The 17,603-nt window shown below is 38.2% G+C and overlaps 1 protein-coding gene across 2 annotated transcripts in view; it reads right to left on the bottom strand.

Moving 5' to 3' along the window:
- Positions 1–17,603, bottom strand: part of BRIP1 (BRCA1 interacting DNA helicase 1) — a 184,219-nt gene that overhangs the window by 56,799 nt on the left and 109,817 nt on the right. For both annotated transcript variants that reach the window (XM_070772601.1, XM_019982541.2), the window contains exons 15-16: positions 5,496–5,655; positions 4,417–4,538 (exon numbers count right to left, since the gene is read on the bottom strand). In XM_070772601.1, coding sequence (XP_070628702.1) covers positions 4,417–4,538; positions 5,496–5,655 — 282 coding nt within the window. The remainder of the gene's footprint in view (positions 1–4,416; positions 4,539–5,495; positions 5,656–17,603) is intronic.

Below are 17,603 nucleotides of genomic sequence, written 5' to 3'. Positions count from 1 at the left end.
AAGAATGATTACTTTAACTGGATTAAATTCTCCAATGGAAAGGCAGAGATTGGCAGAATGAATTAAAAAATATAATCCAATAATATAATGTCTAAAAGAGACTCATTTTAGATATAAAGAAGCTAGATCCATCTTATAATATATGTAAAAATTTACTCAAAATAGAGCAAATTTTTAAATTTAAGAGCTAAAACCATGAAACTCTTTGAAAAAAACATAAGGGGCAAAGCTGCATGACCATGGATTTGGCAACAGCTTACTAAATATGACACCAAAAGCACAGGCAGAAACAGCAAAACATAATGTGGACTCTATTAAAATTTCAAACTTTTGTATTTTTTATATCCTAACTGACTCATTGGAAAAGACCCTGATCCTGGGAAAGATTGAAGGCAGGAGAAGAAGGGGATGACAGGATATCTTATATCCTGCCTGCACTGCAGGCAGATTCTTTACTATCTGAGCCACCAGGGAAGCCATCAGTTCAGTTCAGTTCAGTCCAGTCACTCAGTCGTGTCCGACTCTTTGCGACCCCATGAATTGCAGCACGCCAGGCCTCCCTGTCCATCACCAACTCCCGGAGTTCACTCAAACTCATGTCCATCGAGTCAGTGATGCCATCCAGCCATCTCATCCTCTGTCATCCCCTTCTCCTCCTGCCCCCAATCCCTCCCAGCATCAGAGTCTTTTCCAATGAGTCAACCCTTTGCATGAGGTGGCCAAAGTACTGGAGTTTCAGCTTTAGCATCAGTCCTTCCAATGAACACTCAGGACTGATCTCCTTTAGAATGGACTGGTTGGATCTCCTTGCAGTCCAAGGGACTCTCAAGAGTCTTCTCCAACACCACAGTTCAAAAGCATCAATTCTTTGGCGCTCAGCTTTCTTCACAGTCCAACTCTCACATCCATACATGACCAGAGGAAAAACCATAGCCTCGACTAGACGGACCTTTGTTGGCAAAGTAATGTCTCTGCTTTTCAATATGCTATCTAGGTTGGTCATAATCCTCCTTCCAAGGAGTAAGCGTCTTTTAATTTCATGGCTGCAATCACCATCTGCAGTGATTTTGGAGCCCCAAAAAATAAAGTCTGACACTGTTTCCACTGTTTCCCCATCTATTTCCCATGAAGTGATGGGACCAGATGCCATGATCTTCATTTTCTGAATGTTGAGCTTTAAACCAACTTTTTCACTCTCCACTTTCACTTTCACCAAGAGGCTTTTTAGTTCCTCTTCACTTTCTGCCACAAGGGTGGTGTCATCTGCATATCTGAGATTATTGATATTTCTACCAGCAATCTTGATTCCAGCTTGTGCTTCTTCCAGCCCAGCATTTCTCGTGATGTACTCTGTATATAATTTAAATAAGCAGGGACAGCCTTGACGTACTCCTTTTCCTATTTGGAACCAGTCAGTTGTTCCATGTCCAGTTCTAACTGTTGCTTCCTGACCTGCATATAGGTTTCTCAAGAAGCAGGTCAGGTGGTCTAGTATTCCCATCTCTTTCAGAAGTGCGATCCACACAGTCAAAGGCTTTGGGAAGCCATAAACATGCTTTAATTATTATTATTATTTTTTTTTAAAGGCCAAGACTTCATTTTGGAGTCCTTATTCTTAGCCCTTTATCGTATGTAATGGAAAATATCCACCACCACCACCCCCAACCACTGCTGACTTAGGGCTTGTGCATGTGACATACTTTAGGCGACGTGTTAGCTAATGTGACAGAGGTAGGTGTTTGATAATTGCTTAGACAGTCAAGCTTGCCTCCTGCACCTCTGCCATTGCAATGATAACATGTTTTGGCTGGTCTGTTGGTTCACAAAGGATGAGATACATGTACAGCAGAGCTGATCCAGTTGAACTCAACCTATGCTGGTCAAACCATAGCAAGGCAACTAAGCTCAGCTGAAATCATCTATTGCCCACCCCACCCTCATAGATGTTGACCCACAGTGAATGACTGGTGTTTCAAGCCACTGAATTTTAGAATTGTTTGTTAGGAAGGACTGGCCCAGAAATACAGCATCAAGAAATATACTTTCCCTTACAAGTCTTTCCAGTAAAGACTTTTCCTCTTCATCTGTCCCTTGATCCTGCAGCTTAGACTATTCTTGGGTCCATCTACTTGCCCCCTTTAGGAACCACTAGGGGTGGTTTAGAATAACCACTTTAGAATAACCTTCCTCCTCCCTGTGCAGACCTCACTGAAGCTTCTGTGATTTTGCTGTTTTATATAACTAGAGCCATTGGATTTCAGATAAGCACAGACAAGCAAGACCATGACTGAGGAATGTCAGAGCATGTCACCGGTATCTTTTTTTTGTTTTTCAATGACAGACTGAGATGTTGCCTGGGAAGAACTTATCCTGAGGAAAGAAAGCATTAAGAAGCCCAAGACTGGTGCAATAAACAACACCTAGAATCACAGCTGTTGTGAGAGAAGATAGAGAAAATAGAAGGTAAATGCATTTTTTTTTCTTCACAAGTAAAAACTATTTAATTTTAAAGATTTTTTTCAAAGAATAACAAAATAAACAATTATGTTCTCACTATATTTTCTTTCAGTTTGTTTTTTAGTAAAACAAACATTATAGGAAAAGCTAAAGTCACTGGGGACAGGAAAGTCCCTGATAACTAGTTAAGCTAGTTAGTAGCTAATATTAACTAGTTAATAAGGTCCCTGATAACTACCTCCAAAATCATTCCTTTCTCTTCTCATACATAATCACTATTATGAGTTTGATGTGAATCCTTTCAGGGCTTGTTACTTTGTGAGTGTGATATTTAATACAACCCAGTTATTAGCCATAAAGCTATCTCCTTTTCCAGCTCTCAAGGACTCATATATAGGTCCAAGAGTGAAAGACGATACAAGCAAAAGGTCAAAGTGCTAGTTTCAGGGGAAAAAATTTATATTTAAGACATGGGAAGAACGTGTGGTAGGAAGTGTGGGATTCTTTCTGCTTAAACAAAGCAGCATCTGTACAGTAATATAACACTGTAAATATACTCAAGATAAAATGTTAAGACATTCAAAAAAGACACTACCACTGCTAATAGCAGTGCCATCAACAGCACTTAGCTTCCGTGGAATGAGCATTAATGCCGTTGAGGGTGAACCCAACAGTTTTCTTGAGTAGATGTCTACTGTTTCATCATAGTACTAGTCAGAGGCAGCATTCGCCATTTTAGAAAAGGAGCCCTAATGAACGGTCATCAAAACTTTCAGTACTAACACTTGTGGCTGGAGAAAGGCAATGGAAGCCAACAAAGTTACTGAAGACTGAAAGGATTAAATATCCCTTGAGGACTTTCAGAAATATTGAGGAGGACCAGAGGTTAGGAGAGTATAGGAGCTAACTTGAGAAATATTAACATTGTTAATACTATGTAATTCCAAATGTCTAGTAAAATATTATCAATGAAAAAGATAATTACCGAGGGAAAGAATTCTTGCTTTAATATGAGATCCTAACAGGTTGCATCCTGAAAGGGATACAGATTATACTGAGTAGAGTCAGAAAACCTTAAGTCTTGGTCTCAGATTCCTAGCACCTTCAAATTCCTGTAGCAATAAAAGAAAATTCTTCCCAGTAAAGATAATAATATCACCCTAGGATTCAAATTATTACAACAAATAGTTTTCAAAAATTTTTAGTGAACAATCAGTGATAGTGAAACAAAACTCCTGTTTCTGGCCAACGCAGAATAACTGTCTTAGGAATATTCCTCCCACTGTAAGTAACTGTAAATTGGACAAAATAAATAAAGCAACTGCTTTCAGCGGGGCAGACACAGGGCAGCATAAGACTGTAATCTCAGAGACAACGGAAATCCATTAGGTGAACTCCATGACTCTCAGTGCTCCTCTGGGTATAATTTTTCAACAATAGCGCAGAACACAGAAGTACAAGCAGAGTTCGGTGGTCCTGCTGAGCTGAAGTGGAAGACAGCAGAACTCGTAGCAGCAAAAATCACTGAAATCTGCAGGGCAAGACATGGCATCAGAGAGAAGAAAGGGCCCTAGAATTCCCTGGGGGGTTCTCTGTCAGTCTGTGGCTCAGAGTTTGATAAAACACAGATTGCTGGGGTCTATCTCCAGAGTTTCTGATTCAGGAGCACTGGATGGAACCTGCAAATATGTATTTCCCTTACTTGATACTGATGATGCAGATGACACAAGTGGTACTGATGCTCTTGATCCAGTCCTATACTTTGAAAAGCATTCGTTTTGAGTAAAAGACGGTGCAGGTTAAAAATAAACCCAAATCTACTAAACCTTTCTCACTCATTCTGAGTCACTAGAGCATTAACATAGAATGTCTGAGGATACAAGAAAAATGTATAGTTAACTTTACACAAAACAAACAACTTCTGTGATAAATACAACTTCTAAGGCTTTGATGGCCTACCTGAAGATCTTTCACATTTGGAAAAGGAATTCCTATTGTTACGACAGCGCGGGCATTATCATCTGAGAAATCCAGACCCTCACTCACTTTACCACGACAAACTGCCACCAGGAGGGCTCCATCTTAAGCAACAGAAAATCAACATTTTTAAAAGCATAATCAAGATTCCCAGAAAATGTCTTATTCTTGTTATTTTGAAAAGATCTGATTATTAACTATAATATCAAATTAAAAAGACTCAAAATTAAAAACTACTGTAAGATAAAGTTTTTAAAGTTCAATGTCTTCAAATAAAACAAAATTACATTTTGACACAACATGGTAGGATCAATTTAAAAACTGTGTATCTCCCAGTTACACTATATAGAAAAACCATGTCAGAGTAATAACCTGCATGTGAACTGAGCAATTGTGAATCAACTGTTTCATCTTTAAAATATCTGAAATTGAGATCACTACCTTTACCACCAGAATGTAAAGTTATCAGAAGGATTTAAAGGACTCTGTATCATTAGATCAATATTATATTGCAAAGTATTTAAAACATATACACACAGAATGTGCATAATCTTATCATACAAGGATATTGACAATTATGTTATAGCATCTTTGTGATGTTTCACTGTTCACAAGTTATTATTATTAGCCCTTTCTGTGAAATGTTTTATGGGCATTTTCTAACTTTGAAATTTAGCCTTCAGTTATGTTTACTTTACGCAATTAAATATAAGCACAAAGTATATTTTTGCATAAAATGTAACCTCCTCCCACTAGTAGTAAGGAAGATATTAATGCACACTCTACCACCTTCTTTGACAAAACATTTTAGGTGGTGTACAGAAGTTTATAGGATAATACCTGAAGGCATCCCATTTCTTAAAACTGAACTGGCATCTTCAAGTGAAAGTACTCATAGGAGAACAATTCCAAACAGAAGAACTTCTTTAACTTAATTTTCTTTTCACTCAGGATTATAGAAATAATTTTTGAAAAAAAGGCAATACAAATACAATTCTAACAGCACCAACTTGTCACTTTATGGTAAAAAATTTTTTCACTATCAAATAATTTCCATTTACCTTTTTCTCCTTTGTACTTGATTGCATCGTAGTACATCTGCAGTAATTCATCAAAATCAATTTTTTCTCCTCCCTGTGGTTCTACAATGACTGTCTTCACCAACTCCAGATTATACCATAAGCCAGTAGAGAGCCAACGTTCTTTTAACTTTTCTAATAACTGAAAAGGGGAAAGAAAACATTGAGTTTCTTGTGTATCCAACTGAACAAACTTATATTTATCTGTTTAAAGACAATCTGATTACAACATGACTATGGCAAGAGTATTAACATTTGTGTTTTAGTCTAAAAAATGAGGAAAACAATTATATGTCATAGAGCTGTGACTGGGTAAATTCATTAACCAATTTAGAAAGCTTTGAATGAGGCCCTGCACACAGTAAGAGCTTCATGGATGGTGGCTGCTATGGCTGCTGTTATCATTATTATTGCTTCTAACATTACTGCTGCTACTGCTACTATGTCTATCATTGCTATCTTGGGGATTTCAGAAGCAGGAAAAAAATTACTTCGAAGTTCATAAATTTTAAGTTATCTCTAAATCTAAGGTAAAGTTCTTAATATCCTTAATTGAATGAAGATTTTTAAAGATCATTTTACATAGTACATAGGCAGCCACGCTGCTTGAAAACTTGATCATCACTGATAAACTGAATTGAGCAAATATATAAACAGAACCTCAGGCAGCCAACAAGTACAAAACATAAAAGCACAAATGGAACATTTACAAAAACAACCATATGACAGATTAAAAAAGGACTTTCAACAAATTTCAAAGAATATCAGATTAACCACATATTCTAGCAACAATACAAACTTAGATTAAAAGTCAATAACATAAAGTTAGTGGAAAAAAACAAACATACAAACTCAACACTAAAGATTATATTCTTAAAGAGCATATGGGTTATATGCCAATTATATCTCAATAAGCTGCAAAAAGAAAATAAATAACAACAAAAGAGAACATACAGAGAAGAAATCAACAGAATTCATGACATCTTTAGATCTGAATGACTAAAAAACGTACCCATAATCCAAAACATGTGGTATGGAATAAAGGTAATAAGAAAGCAGAAGTTAGTAAAGATAAGAATTGAAATAAATTAAAAAAAAAAAAACAGTGGTAGAGATTATTATGACTTAAGTTGAACTGTTTTACTTGTTTTATGCAAAGAGTTCTATGTAATATGAGCCAATTATTACAATATAGGCAGTGAGTGAAGTGAAGGTTCTCAGCCGTGTCTAACTCTTTGTGACCCCATGGACTGTAGCCTATCAGGCTCCTCCATCCATGGGATTTTCCAGGCAAGAGTACTGGATTGGGTTGCCACTTCCTTCTCCAGGGGATCCTCCCAACCCAGGATCGAACCCGGATCTCCCACATTGTAGGCAGATACTTAACCGTCTGAGCTACCAGGGAAGTCACAATCTAGGCAAGCATCAAGAAATTACTTCAAACCTCCAGAGAACAAAAATTAATTTTTGTAAGATGATTTATTTCCTCAGAACTTTAACATATCTATTTTTGGAAACAATAATAAGACAACAAAACAAATTTTTAAAAAATCACTGCTGCTGCTGCTAAGTCGCTTCAGTCATGTGCGACTCTGTGCGACCCCAGAGACGGCAGCCCACAAGCTCCCCTGACCCTGGGATTCTCCAGGCAAGAACACTGGAGTGGGTTGCCATTTCCTTCTCCAATGCAGGAAAGTGAAAAGTGAAAGTGAAGTCGCTCAGTTGAATCCGACTCCTAGCGACCTCATGGACTGTAGCCCACCAGGCTCCTCTGTCCAAATCACTGCTATGGTCTAAATGTTTGTATCCCTCCAAAATCCTATGTTGAAATCCTAATCTCTAAAGCTAAAAGTATTTGGAAGTGGGGTCTTTAAAAGTGATTTGGTCATGAGCATGGAGCTTTCACAAATGGGATACTGCTCTTATTTTTGAGATCTCACAGAGTTCCTTTGCCCCTTCTACCACGAGGGCATAGCAAGAGAGAACTGGCTCCCCACAGGAAGAGGGTCCTCACCCAACCATGCTGGCACCCTAATCTGGGACTTCCAGCAGGACTATGAGAAATATGATCCACTGTTCATAAGCTACCAGGTCTGGAGTATTTTATTCCAACAACTAGAACACACTAAGAAAATCACTAATTGGTAAAACAATTCATTGCATATTATACATTGATCAGGGTATTCTGATCAGTAAGAATAAAATTTTCCCATAACACCACGTTAATAGGTAGAAAACAACAGGGATATTATTAATTTAAAAAACTTCTTTACTTTGGCTATTAGAATTTACTTTTTGAATATACACCTTCTGAATCAAAGTTTCTCATCATGCAAATTCTTAGTCTCTTTTAGCTGCTGTAATTCAGTTAGAAGAGCATAAAAATATCCCAAGGATGTAAAACCAGATGAAAAGTATCACGAATCTGCATAATTATTGATTCTTAATAGAATTAAATTCAATGGTGCTATACTGTTTTCTGAAAACACAGATAATATTTCACTTCTGATTCCTTGAATCCAAAAGAATAACAACTCCAGTGTTTTGAACATTCAAAATCTGGAGAAACACACAGCATTTTACTGACTGACTTTACTTTCACTTTTACTTTACTTAAGGAAGACCATTAAGTTGATGATTCCAAAATATATTCCATTTTAATAGATTAACATCTCTTTACAAAGAAAAATCTGAGAAATAAAAAGGAAATTGGATCAAAGTAGAAATTTCCCCCCAAAATCCAGCAGGGATTTTTCCTCCATTATGCAGAACAGAATTCAGAATATCAAAAGGTTATAAATGATTTAGAAATATTTGTTTACAAAAGCTTAGAAAAATTTCAAAGCAGGTGTGATATATGCAATATTTCAAAATTTGCTACAATGGATAACTATAAAAGACATTCTATCCACTGATTTTGGATTCGAAGAACTTCAGAAATTTATGGACAATGAAAATGGCCATAAGTTTATAAATAAGTTGTGAATATCACAATTAAAAAGAAACTGAAAAATCCTTCTAATCAGGAATCTACACACACAAGTTAAGAGAAGGAACATCCACAGAAAAGGTTTGAGAGGCCTCCAGAATCTACAACTGGAACTGGTGAAGATCTTTCCCTGTACACAACCAGCCCATAAAAGACTGGGAGAGGTGGCTGTTGTTTTAAATGGGTAGATACAAACCCAAACTCACATGGAATGAAGAAACAGGAGGAAATGACCCAATCAAAGGAACAAAATAAATTCCAGAAAATCAGCCATAAAGAATGGAGGTATATGATTTACCTGATGAAGAATTTAAAGCAACCATCATAAAGATGCTCAACAAGCTCAGGGAAATGATACATGAATAAAATGAGAATTTTAAAAAAAGAAACAGAAAATATAAAACAGAGCAAAACAGAAATTTTGGAGCTGAAGAATACAGTAACTGACATAAAAAGTTCACCAGAGGGATTCAACAGCATTCATAGTCAATCAAAATAAAGAATCAGTGAACTAAAACACAGGTCATTTAAATAATCTAGTCAGACAAATATAAAGAAAAGAGAATGAAATAGAGTCAAGAAAGCCTGGGGGATTTACAAGACACCCTCAAATAGACAAATATACACAGAAGGCAAAAAAAAACAAAGTGAGAGAAAGGTACAAAGTTTATTTAAAGAATTAGTAGCCAGAAACTTCTCATATCTGGTAGGGGAGAATGGATATCCAGGTTCAAGAAGCCAACAGACACCAAAAAGGGTGAATCCAACGAAGGTTACACTGAGACATATTATAAACAAATTGTCAAAAAAATCAAAGACAGACAGAATTTTGAAAGTAGCAAGAGCAAAACAAGAAGGGAATGGGATAATATATTCAAAGTGCTGAAAGAAAAAAATTGGCCCTCAAAATGCAGAAAGAATGGGAAGAGGAGGAGGTTAAGAGGTGGTGAGGAGGAGGAGGAGAGAGAAACTTTCCCAGAATTACAAAAACTGGGGGAGTTCATCACCATGAGATTCCTTACAAGAAATACTAGGGGGAGTCCTTCAGTTGAAGTAAAAAAGATGCTGGAAAATAAAACACAGCCATAAAAAGTGGGCTTTAAGTAAAAAATTGTTAGAGACAAAGAATATTATATATCAAAAAAGCATCAATTCATTAAGATACAATTATAAACATACAAACACATAAGAACAGAGCCTCAGAACACATACAAAACAAAAAATTAACAAAACAGAGAGAAACAAATAGTTCTATTATAATAGTAACAAACTTCAACATTCCAATGTCAATAATGAACAAAACAACCAGATAGAAATTCAACAAGATAAAGAGAACTTGAAAAATACCATAAACTAATTAGAGCTAACAGACATATACAGAACACTCCATCTAACAAAGCAAAATACACATTCGTCTCAGTTGTGTGTAAAAACATCCTCTAGTAACCACAGGGTTTTGATGGGACCTAATTAACCTTAAAAGCTTCTGCACATCAAAGGCAACTATTAGCAAGGTGAAAAGACAGCCTTCAGAATGGGAGAAAATAATAGCAAATGAAGCAACTGACAAACAACTAATCTCAAAAATATACAAGCAACTCCTACAGCTCAACTCCAGAAAAATAAATGACCCAATCAAAAAATGGGCCAAAGAACTAAATAGACATTTCTCCAAAGAAGACATACAGATGGCTAACAAACACATGAAAAGATGCTCAACATCACTCATTATCAGAGAAATGCAAATCAAAACCACTATGAGGTACCATTTCACACCAGTCAGAATGGCTGCAATCCAAAAGTCTACAAATAATAAATGCTGGAGAGGGTGTGGAGAAAAGGGAACCCTCTTACACTGTTGGTGGGAATGCAAACTAGTACAGCCACTATGGAGAACAGTGTGGAGATTCCTTAAAAAACTGGAAATAGAACTGCCTTATGATCCAGCAATCCCACTGCTAGGCACACACACTGAGGAAACCAGAAGGGAAAGAGACACGTGTACCCCAATGTTCATCACAGCACTGTTTATAATAGCCAGGACATGGAAGCAACCTAGATGTCCATCAGCAGATGAATGGATAAGAAAGCTGTGGTACATATACACAATGGAGTATTACTCAGCCATTAAAAAGAATACATTTGAATCAGTTCTAATGAGGTGGATGAAACTGGAGTCTATTATACAGAGTGAAGTAAGCCAGAAGGAAAAACATCAACACAGTATACTAACGCATATATATGGAATTTAGAAAGATGGTAACAATAACCCGGTGTACGAGACAGCAAAAGAGACACTGATGTATAGAACAGTCTTATGGACTCTGTGGGAGAGGGAGAGGGTGGGAAGATTTGGGAGAATGACATTGAAACATGTAAAATATCATGTAAGAAACGAGTTACCAGTCCAGGTTCGATGCACGATACTGGATGCTTGGGGCTAGTGCACTGGACGACCCAGAGGGATGGTATGGGGAGGGAGGAGGGAGGAGGGTTCAGGATGGGGAACACATGTATACCTGTGGTGGATTCATTTTGATATTTGGCAAAACTAATACAATTATGTAAAGTTTAAAAATAAAATCAAGTTTAAATATGAAAAAAAAAAAAACAAAAAACATCCTCTAGGATAGATCACAGGTTAGGCCACAATACAAAGCACATTTTAAAAGGATTCAGTGTTTTTTCTGACTACAATGAGGTGGAAATAGAAATCAACAACAGAAAGAAAACTGTAAAATTCACATGAAAATGAAACAACACACTTTTTAAAAATTAAAGTACAGTTGATTTACAATATTATGTTGGTTTCTTGTGTAGAGAATAGGGATTCAATATTTTTGTAGATTATATTCCATTATGAGTTATTACAGGATAACTGTTATAATTCCCTGTGCTATACAATATAAACAACACACTTTTAAACAATCATTGGATAAAATCAGAAATTACAAGGAAAATTAGAAAATACCTTTGGACACATCAAAACAAAAATACAAATATAACTTACAAGACACAGTGAAACTGTGCTATGAAAGATATTTTAGCTGTAAATGCAAACATTAAAAAGACCTCAAATTAATACCTAACTGCATTTTACAGTACAGCAAATTAAGCCAAAAGTTAGAAGAAAAAAGAAATGAAATAGAGAACAGAAAAAAAAAAATAGAGGAATGAACATTGGTTCTTTGAAGATCAACAAAATTGACAAATATTTAGCTAGACTGACTAAAAAAAAAAAAATGACTCACATTACTCAAACCACACAAGAAAGTGGAGACATTACCACCAACTTTATAGAAATAAAAAGGATCATAATACTATGAACAATTGTATGCTACCAAATTGAATAATAATCAGGACATAATGGACAAATTCCTATAAATACACAATCTCAAAAAACTGAATCACGAATAGAAAATCTGAGTTGACTTATAACAAGTAAGGAGTTTGAATCAGTAATCAAAACCTTCCAACAAAGAAAATCCCTAGATCAGGTGGTTTCACTGATGAATTCCATCAAATATTAAAGAATTAGTATCAATCCTTCTCACACTCTTCCAAGAGAATGAAAAAAGAGAATATTTCCTGACCCATTCTAGAGGCCAGCCTTACCCTGATACAAAAGGCAAACAAAGACACTATAGGCAAAAAATAAACTATAGACCAATATTCCTTACAAATATCAATGCAAAAACTTCAACCTATACTAGCAGACAAAGTTCAGCAACATACCAAAAGAATTATACCTTATAACATATTTTACAGCATGTAAAATCACACTGTAAAATGATCATTTTTTTTCATTTTATTAATGTGTATTATATTAATTGATTGTCAGATGTTGAACAATGCTTGCATTCCAGGAGTAAATCCCAATTTGTCATGGATATTAGATTGGAGATGATAGGAAAGAGAGAAGAAGGCTCATAGACACCCCCTGATTAGTCCAAATATTTAGTCCAGATTACCTGATTAGTCCAAATATAAACTGCAGTACCTTTCACTCTTTAAGGCAACACTGGAAAAGGGCCAAGACTGGGAGGAAAGATTACAAATAGATGCTCAGACTGACATATTGAGGAAGCAGTGTGTGATGCTGATTTATAAAAGAAATATAAATACATATACATATATTTGGATTTGTTCCTGTTCTTGGCACAGAGCTTCTAAAACTCTTGGAATTTCCTGAGCAATAAGAACTATTAGGGGCATCTTCGGTTCTCAGTTTCTGAAATAGCTCCAGAGTCATATATAAAGGTTAGAAAATTTATTCATAGCAAGTCCCTTCAACCACACCTGACGTTTGGACAGTCCCCAGGCAACCTGAGGACAACAGCTGATTGCCAGCAGAACTGTGATATTGTGACTTACAAGAAAAATACACATTTGGTCATTCAGATAACCTACATATATATATATTTGGTCTTCATCTACCATTCCTGGCTCAGCTCCCCAAATCCTTGGAATTTCCCAAGTGTTGAGAATGATAAAGATGTCTTGTGTTATGTTAATGAGGTTACTTTTGAAAAGCAGCTCAGGATAGGGTTAGTTGTCTATGGAGCCCATCACTTCAGTCCCACTCCCTCGGCTGTTGGGACCCTGTACTGTGTATTGCTCCATCTGGCTACTGACTGATATCCTTTAATATCCTTTTATAATAAATTTGTAATCCAGTGAGTAAACGGGTTTTCCTGAATTCTGTGGGCTACTCTCGCAAATTATTAACCCCAAAGAGTGGGTAGTGGGAACCTCTGGTTTACAGCCAGTCTGTCAAAAGTATACGTAACAACCTGGGCGTGAGACTAGTGTAGGATGTGGAGGGAGGTCTTGTGGTTCTGAGCCCTTTATCTGTGGAGTCTGATTCTATCTCTGGGTGTACAGTGTCAGAACTGACTTGAATTCTTGGACATCCTGCTGGCATCCAAGAAATGAATGCTGGTGTAGGGAAGCTTACACACACACACACTCACACATACATACACACGCTATACAGGCTGGAATAGTCAGGAATCCTTTTGATGAACCAGGTATATGAAAATTCCAACCCTACTTCCAACCTCCAGGGAGGAGAAAGGGGCTATAGGCTGAGTTAACTGCCAATGCCCGATGATTTAGCCAACACTGCTGGCTAACGAAACCTGCATAAAACCAAAAAGAATGAAGCTCAGAGAGCTTCTGGGTTGGTGAATGTATTCACATACCAGAGGGTAGATACCTCAGTTCTGTGGAGACAGAAGCTCCTATGCTCACACCTCTTCTAGACCTCACCCTATATACTTCATCTGGCTAGTCAACTGTATCTTTTATAATATCCTTTATAATAAGCTGGTAGACTATGCCAAAGCCTTTGACTGTGTGGATCACAATAAACTGGAAAATTCTGAAAGAGATGGGAATACCAGACCACCTGACCTGCCTCTTGAGAAACGTGTATGCAGGTCAGGAAGCAACAGTCAGAACTGGACATGGAACAACAGACTGGTTCCAAATAGGAAAAGGAGTTCGTCAAGGCTGTATATTGTCACCCTGCTTATTTAAATTATATGCAGAGTATATCATGAGAAACCCAGGGCTGGATGAAGCACAAGCTGGAATCAAAAGATTTCCAGGAGAAATATCAATAACCTCAGATATGCAGATGACACCACCCTTATGGCAGAAAGTGAAGAAGAACTAAAGAGCCTCTTGATGAAAGTGAAAGAGGAGAGTGAAAAAGTTGTCTTGAAGCTCAACATTCAGAAAACTAAGATCATGGCATCTGGTCCCATCACTTCATGGGTAATAGATGGGGAAACAGTGTCAGTCTTTATTTTTGGGGGCTCCAAAATCACTGCAGATGGTGACTGTAGCTGTGAAATTAAAAGATGCTTACTCCTTGGAAGGAAAGCTATGATGAACCTAGACAGCATATTAAAAAGCAGAGACATTACTTTGCCAACAAAGGTCCGTCTAGTCAAGGCTATGATTTTTCTAGTGGTCATGTATGGATGTGAGAGTTGGACTGTGAAGAAAGCTGAGCGCTAAAGAATTGATGCTTTTGAACTGTGGTGTTGGAGAAGACTCTTCAGAGTCCCTTGGATTGTGAGGAGATCCAACCAGTCCAGCCTAAAGGAGATCAGTCCTGAGTGTTCACTGGAAGGACTGATGCTGAAGCTGAAACTCCAATACTTTGACCACCTGATGTGAAGACCTGACTCATTAGAAAAGACCCTGATGTTGGGAAAGACTGAAGGTGGGAAGAGAAGGGGACGAAAGAGGATGAGATGGCTGGATGGCATCACCGACTCAATGGACACGAGTTTGGGTAAACTCCGGGAGTTGGTGATGGACAGGGAGGCCTGGTGTGCTGCAGTCCATGGGGTCGCAAAGAGTCAGACACAACTGAGTGACTGAACTGAACTGAACTGAAATGTAAGTCAATGTTTCTCTGAGTTCTGTGAACCACTCTAGTGAATTAATCAAACTGTGAACCACTCTAGTGCATTGATCAAACTTGAGAAGGGAGCTGTGAGAATCTTCAATTTATAGTCGGTCAGTCAGATACACAGATAACCTGGATTTGAGATTGCTGTCTGAAGTGGGAACAGTCTTGTGGGATGGAGCCCTTAACCTCTGGTATCTGACACTCTGTTCTAGACAGATACTGTAATAACTGAGTTAAGCTGTAGGACTCTCAGCTGGCGTCACACAATTGTCTAACGCATGGAAACCCATATATCAGGTGTCAGAAGTGAAGCTGTGTTGTAGTAGATTATTAATCATAGAGGAGACACAGAAGAGGTGTATTTTCTCTTGAGTGTGGTACTTATAGGAAAGTCAGAACTGAACTATAAATTGGGAAACCAAGACAATCAGACATAACAAGAATGAATACAGATGAGACTGATCAGCAGCAGAGTACAAATAAAGAAAAGAGTGCAGCAAGACAATCTTACTCCCTATCACACTGCACATCCAATCCTGCCAGGGTCCAGCCCTGGTGGATCCAGGGAATTCGAAGCGGGGACGGCGTCGGCGAGGATCAGGAAACAACTGCTTAATTAAACGTTAATTAAGGATATAAAGAGTGGTTAAATAAGGATAGCTCAGTGAGGAAATTCAGTGGAGAAGAGAGGCTGAAGTAAGGATAGCTCAGTGAGGAAATTCAGGGGAGAAAAGAGGCTGAATAATTCAGCCAGAAGGTGAGAGAAAGAACGACATGGGGAGACCAAGTTTCGGTGAACAAGGCCCGCACTTTATTTTCCAAAGTAGTTTTTATACCTTAAGTTATGCATAGAGGATAATGGGGGAAGGGGTAGAGACATGCAGTAAGCCAGGCTTTCTTCCTGTAAACTTATCATATGCAAAAGTTTAGGTGATTTGCATCAACTTCTGGCCCGGAGGCCTGTTAACATTTTAAGACCCTTTCTTCAGAAAACTTATTTTTCTCTAAAGGTCAGGAGCCACCCTTCAAAAGCATTAGATGAAGTTGCATTGCTATAGGGCAAAGGTGTGGTGGGCTATAACAAGTAAAAGAATTAACTCAGGGGTCCAAGGTTACAAACACTGCCAGGGACACAGCAGGTAAGGGATATGGAGACTTAGCAGCAAACATTGGCCCAACAAGTGAAAAACCCTTCACCAATACAATTTCTAATCAATCTTTTAACTGCCCAAAGGAATCTGTATTTAGACAGTTTAGAACATCTCATGCCTCTCACAGTTGGGAGGCTCTGAGCAATCACCTGTGGCCGGAAAAACCTATTCAGGCAGGCTAGAGGACTTCCAAAGGAGATTGTAGGTTGAAACACTATCAGACCCAGGAACTTTATTAACTGGAGCTGTAAGTTAACTCTTTTTCAGAGAGAGGTAGTGGGGGACAGCCCCCTGTAAAGTCAGAGGGGAAGGTGAGAGCACAAAGCAGTAAAGTAGGCAGACTCTGGTTTTGGGGGTAGATGCTCGAGAATTTCCAGGGGGACTCCTGAGGCGTATGCCGAGCCTCCTTCCTCATGACCTTTGCCATGGGTGGAGTTCCTCACGCTGGCTCACGGCAGTGATAGAATTCCAGTTGAGCTATTCTAGATCCTGAAAGATGATGCTGTGAAAGTGCTGCACTCAATATTCACTATGCCAGGAGATGGCTCCCAGCATCTCCACCTTTTTTATTTCTTAAAACAGCCAGATGCAGCTCAGTCGCGAGCTTCTGAATGTTCTGCCGAAGAATCCTGACAATACAAGGAAGAATGATTCTGAGAAGATTAGACAGAATGTTTTTTCCAGAAATAAAGTTAGAGAAGGTGTGAAAAAAGTCATTAGCTGCTCCAGTGGCGGTAAAATCCAGTCGAGAGTGTTCCAAGGTCTGTATTTGATTATGAAGTTTCCCTAAGTCCAGGCCAATGTCAGAGCTGTTCCAAACACCTGAAATATGATCAGCAATTCCTACCACCACTGCTTTCAAATATTGTCTAGACTCCAAACACTGCTACCATAATGGTCCACGTCACTACCATCTCTCACATGAGTTATTAGTGCTGACTCTTATACAGTCACCATGCTTCTTATGCTCTCTACAGTCTGCTTCCATACAGCAGCCAGCACAATCCTTTTAAAATTAAGTCTAAAGCCTCCAATGGCTTCCTACCATATCAGAATAAAATCCAAGCCCTACTGTGGCTTGATTTTACCACAGCTACTTCTCTGGCCTGAGATTCACCTGAGAGGTGACACCTCTTACCTCTCCCCTACTCAGCTTCAACCAGGGTAGTCTTCCTGTTGATCAAACAAGGCAAAGAATCTGCTTGCAGTGCAGGAGACCTGGGTTTGATTCCTGGGTTAGGAAGATCCCAGAAGGAAAAGGAGAAGCAAACAGCAACCCACTCCAGTGTTTTGGAAAATTTCACGGACAGAGACTGGCAGGCTAGTGGGGTCGCAAATAATTGGACATGACTGAGTGATGAACACACACACACACACAACACAGTCTTCTTATCGATCAAACAAAACAGTACTCTTCTTCCACAAGGTTCCTTCTGTCTGAATATTCTTCCCCCATATCAGAATAGTTTGCTTCCCCACTTCTTTTAGGCCTTTACTCAAAGTCACCTTCTCTGACAGGCTTT

The sequence above is a fragment of the Bos indicus genome, chromosome 19 (assembly GCF_029378745.1).
Source record: "Bos indicus isolate NIAB-ARS_2022 breed Sahiwal x Tharparkar chromosome 19, NIAB-ARS_B.indTharparkar_mat_pri_1.0, whole genome shotgun sequence".
NCBI classification, from domain to species: Eukaryota; Metazoa; Chordata; class Mammalia; order Artiodactyla; family Bovidae; genus Bos; species Bos indicus.
The sequence above is the reverse complement of the archived record's forward strand: the minus strand, read 5'-3'. Positions and strand labels throughout refer to the sequence as shown.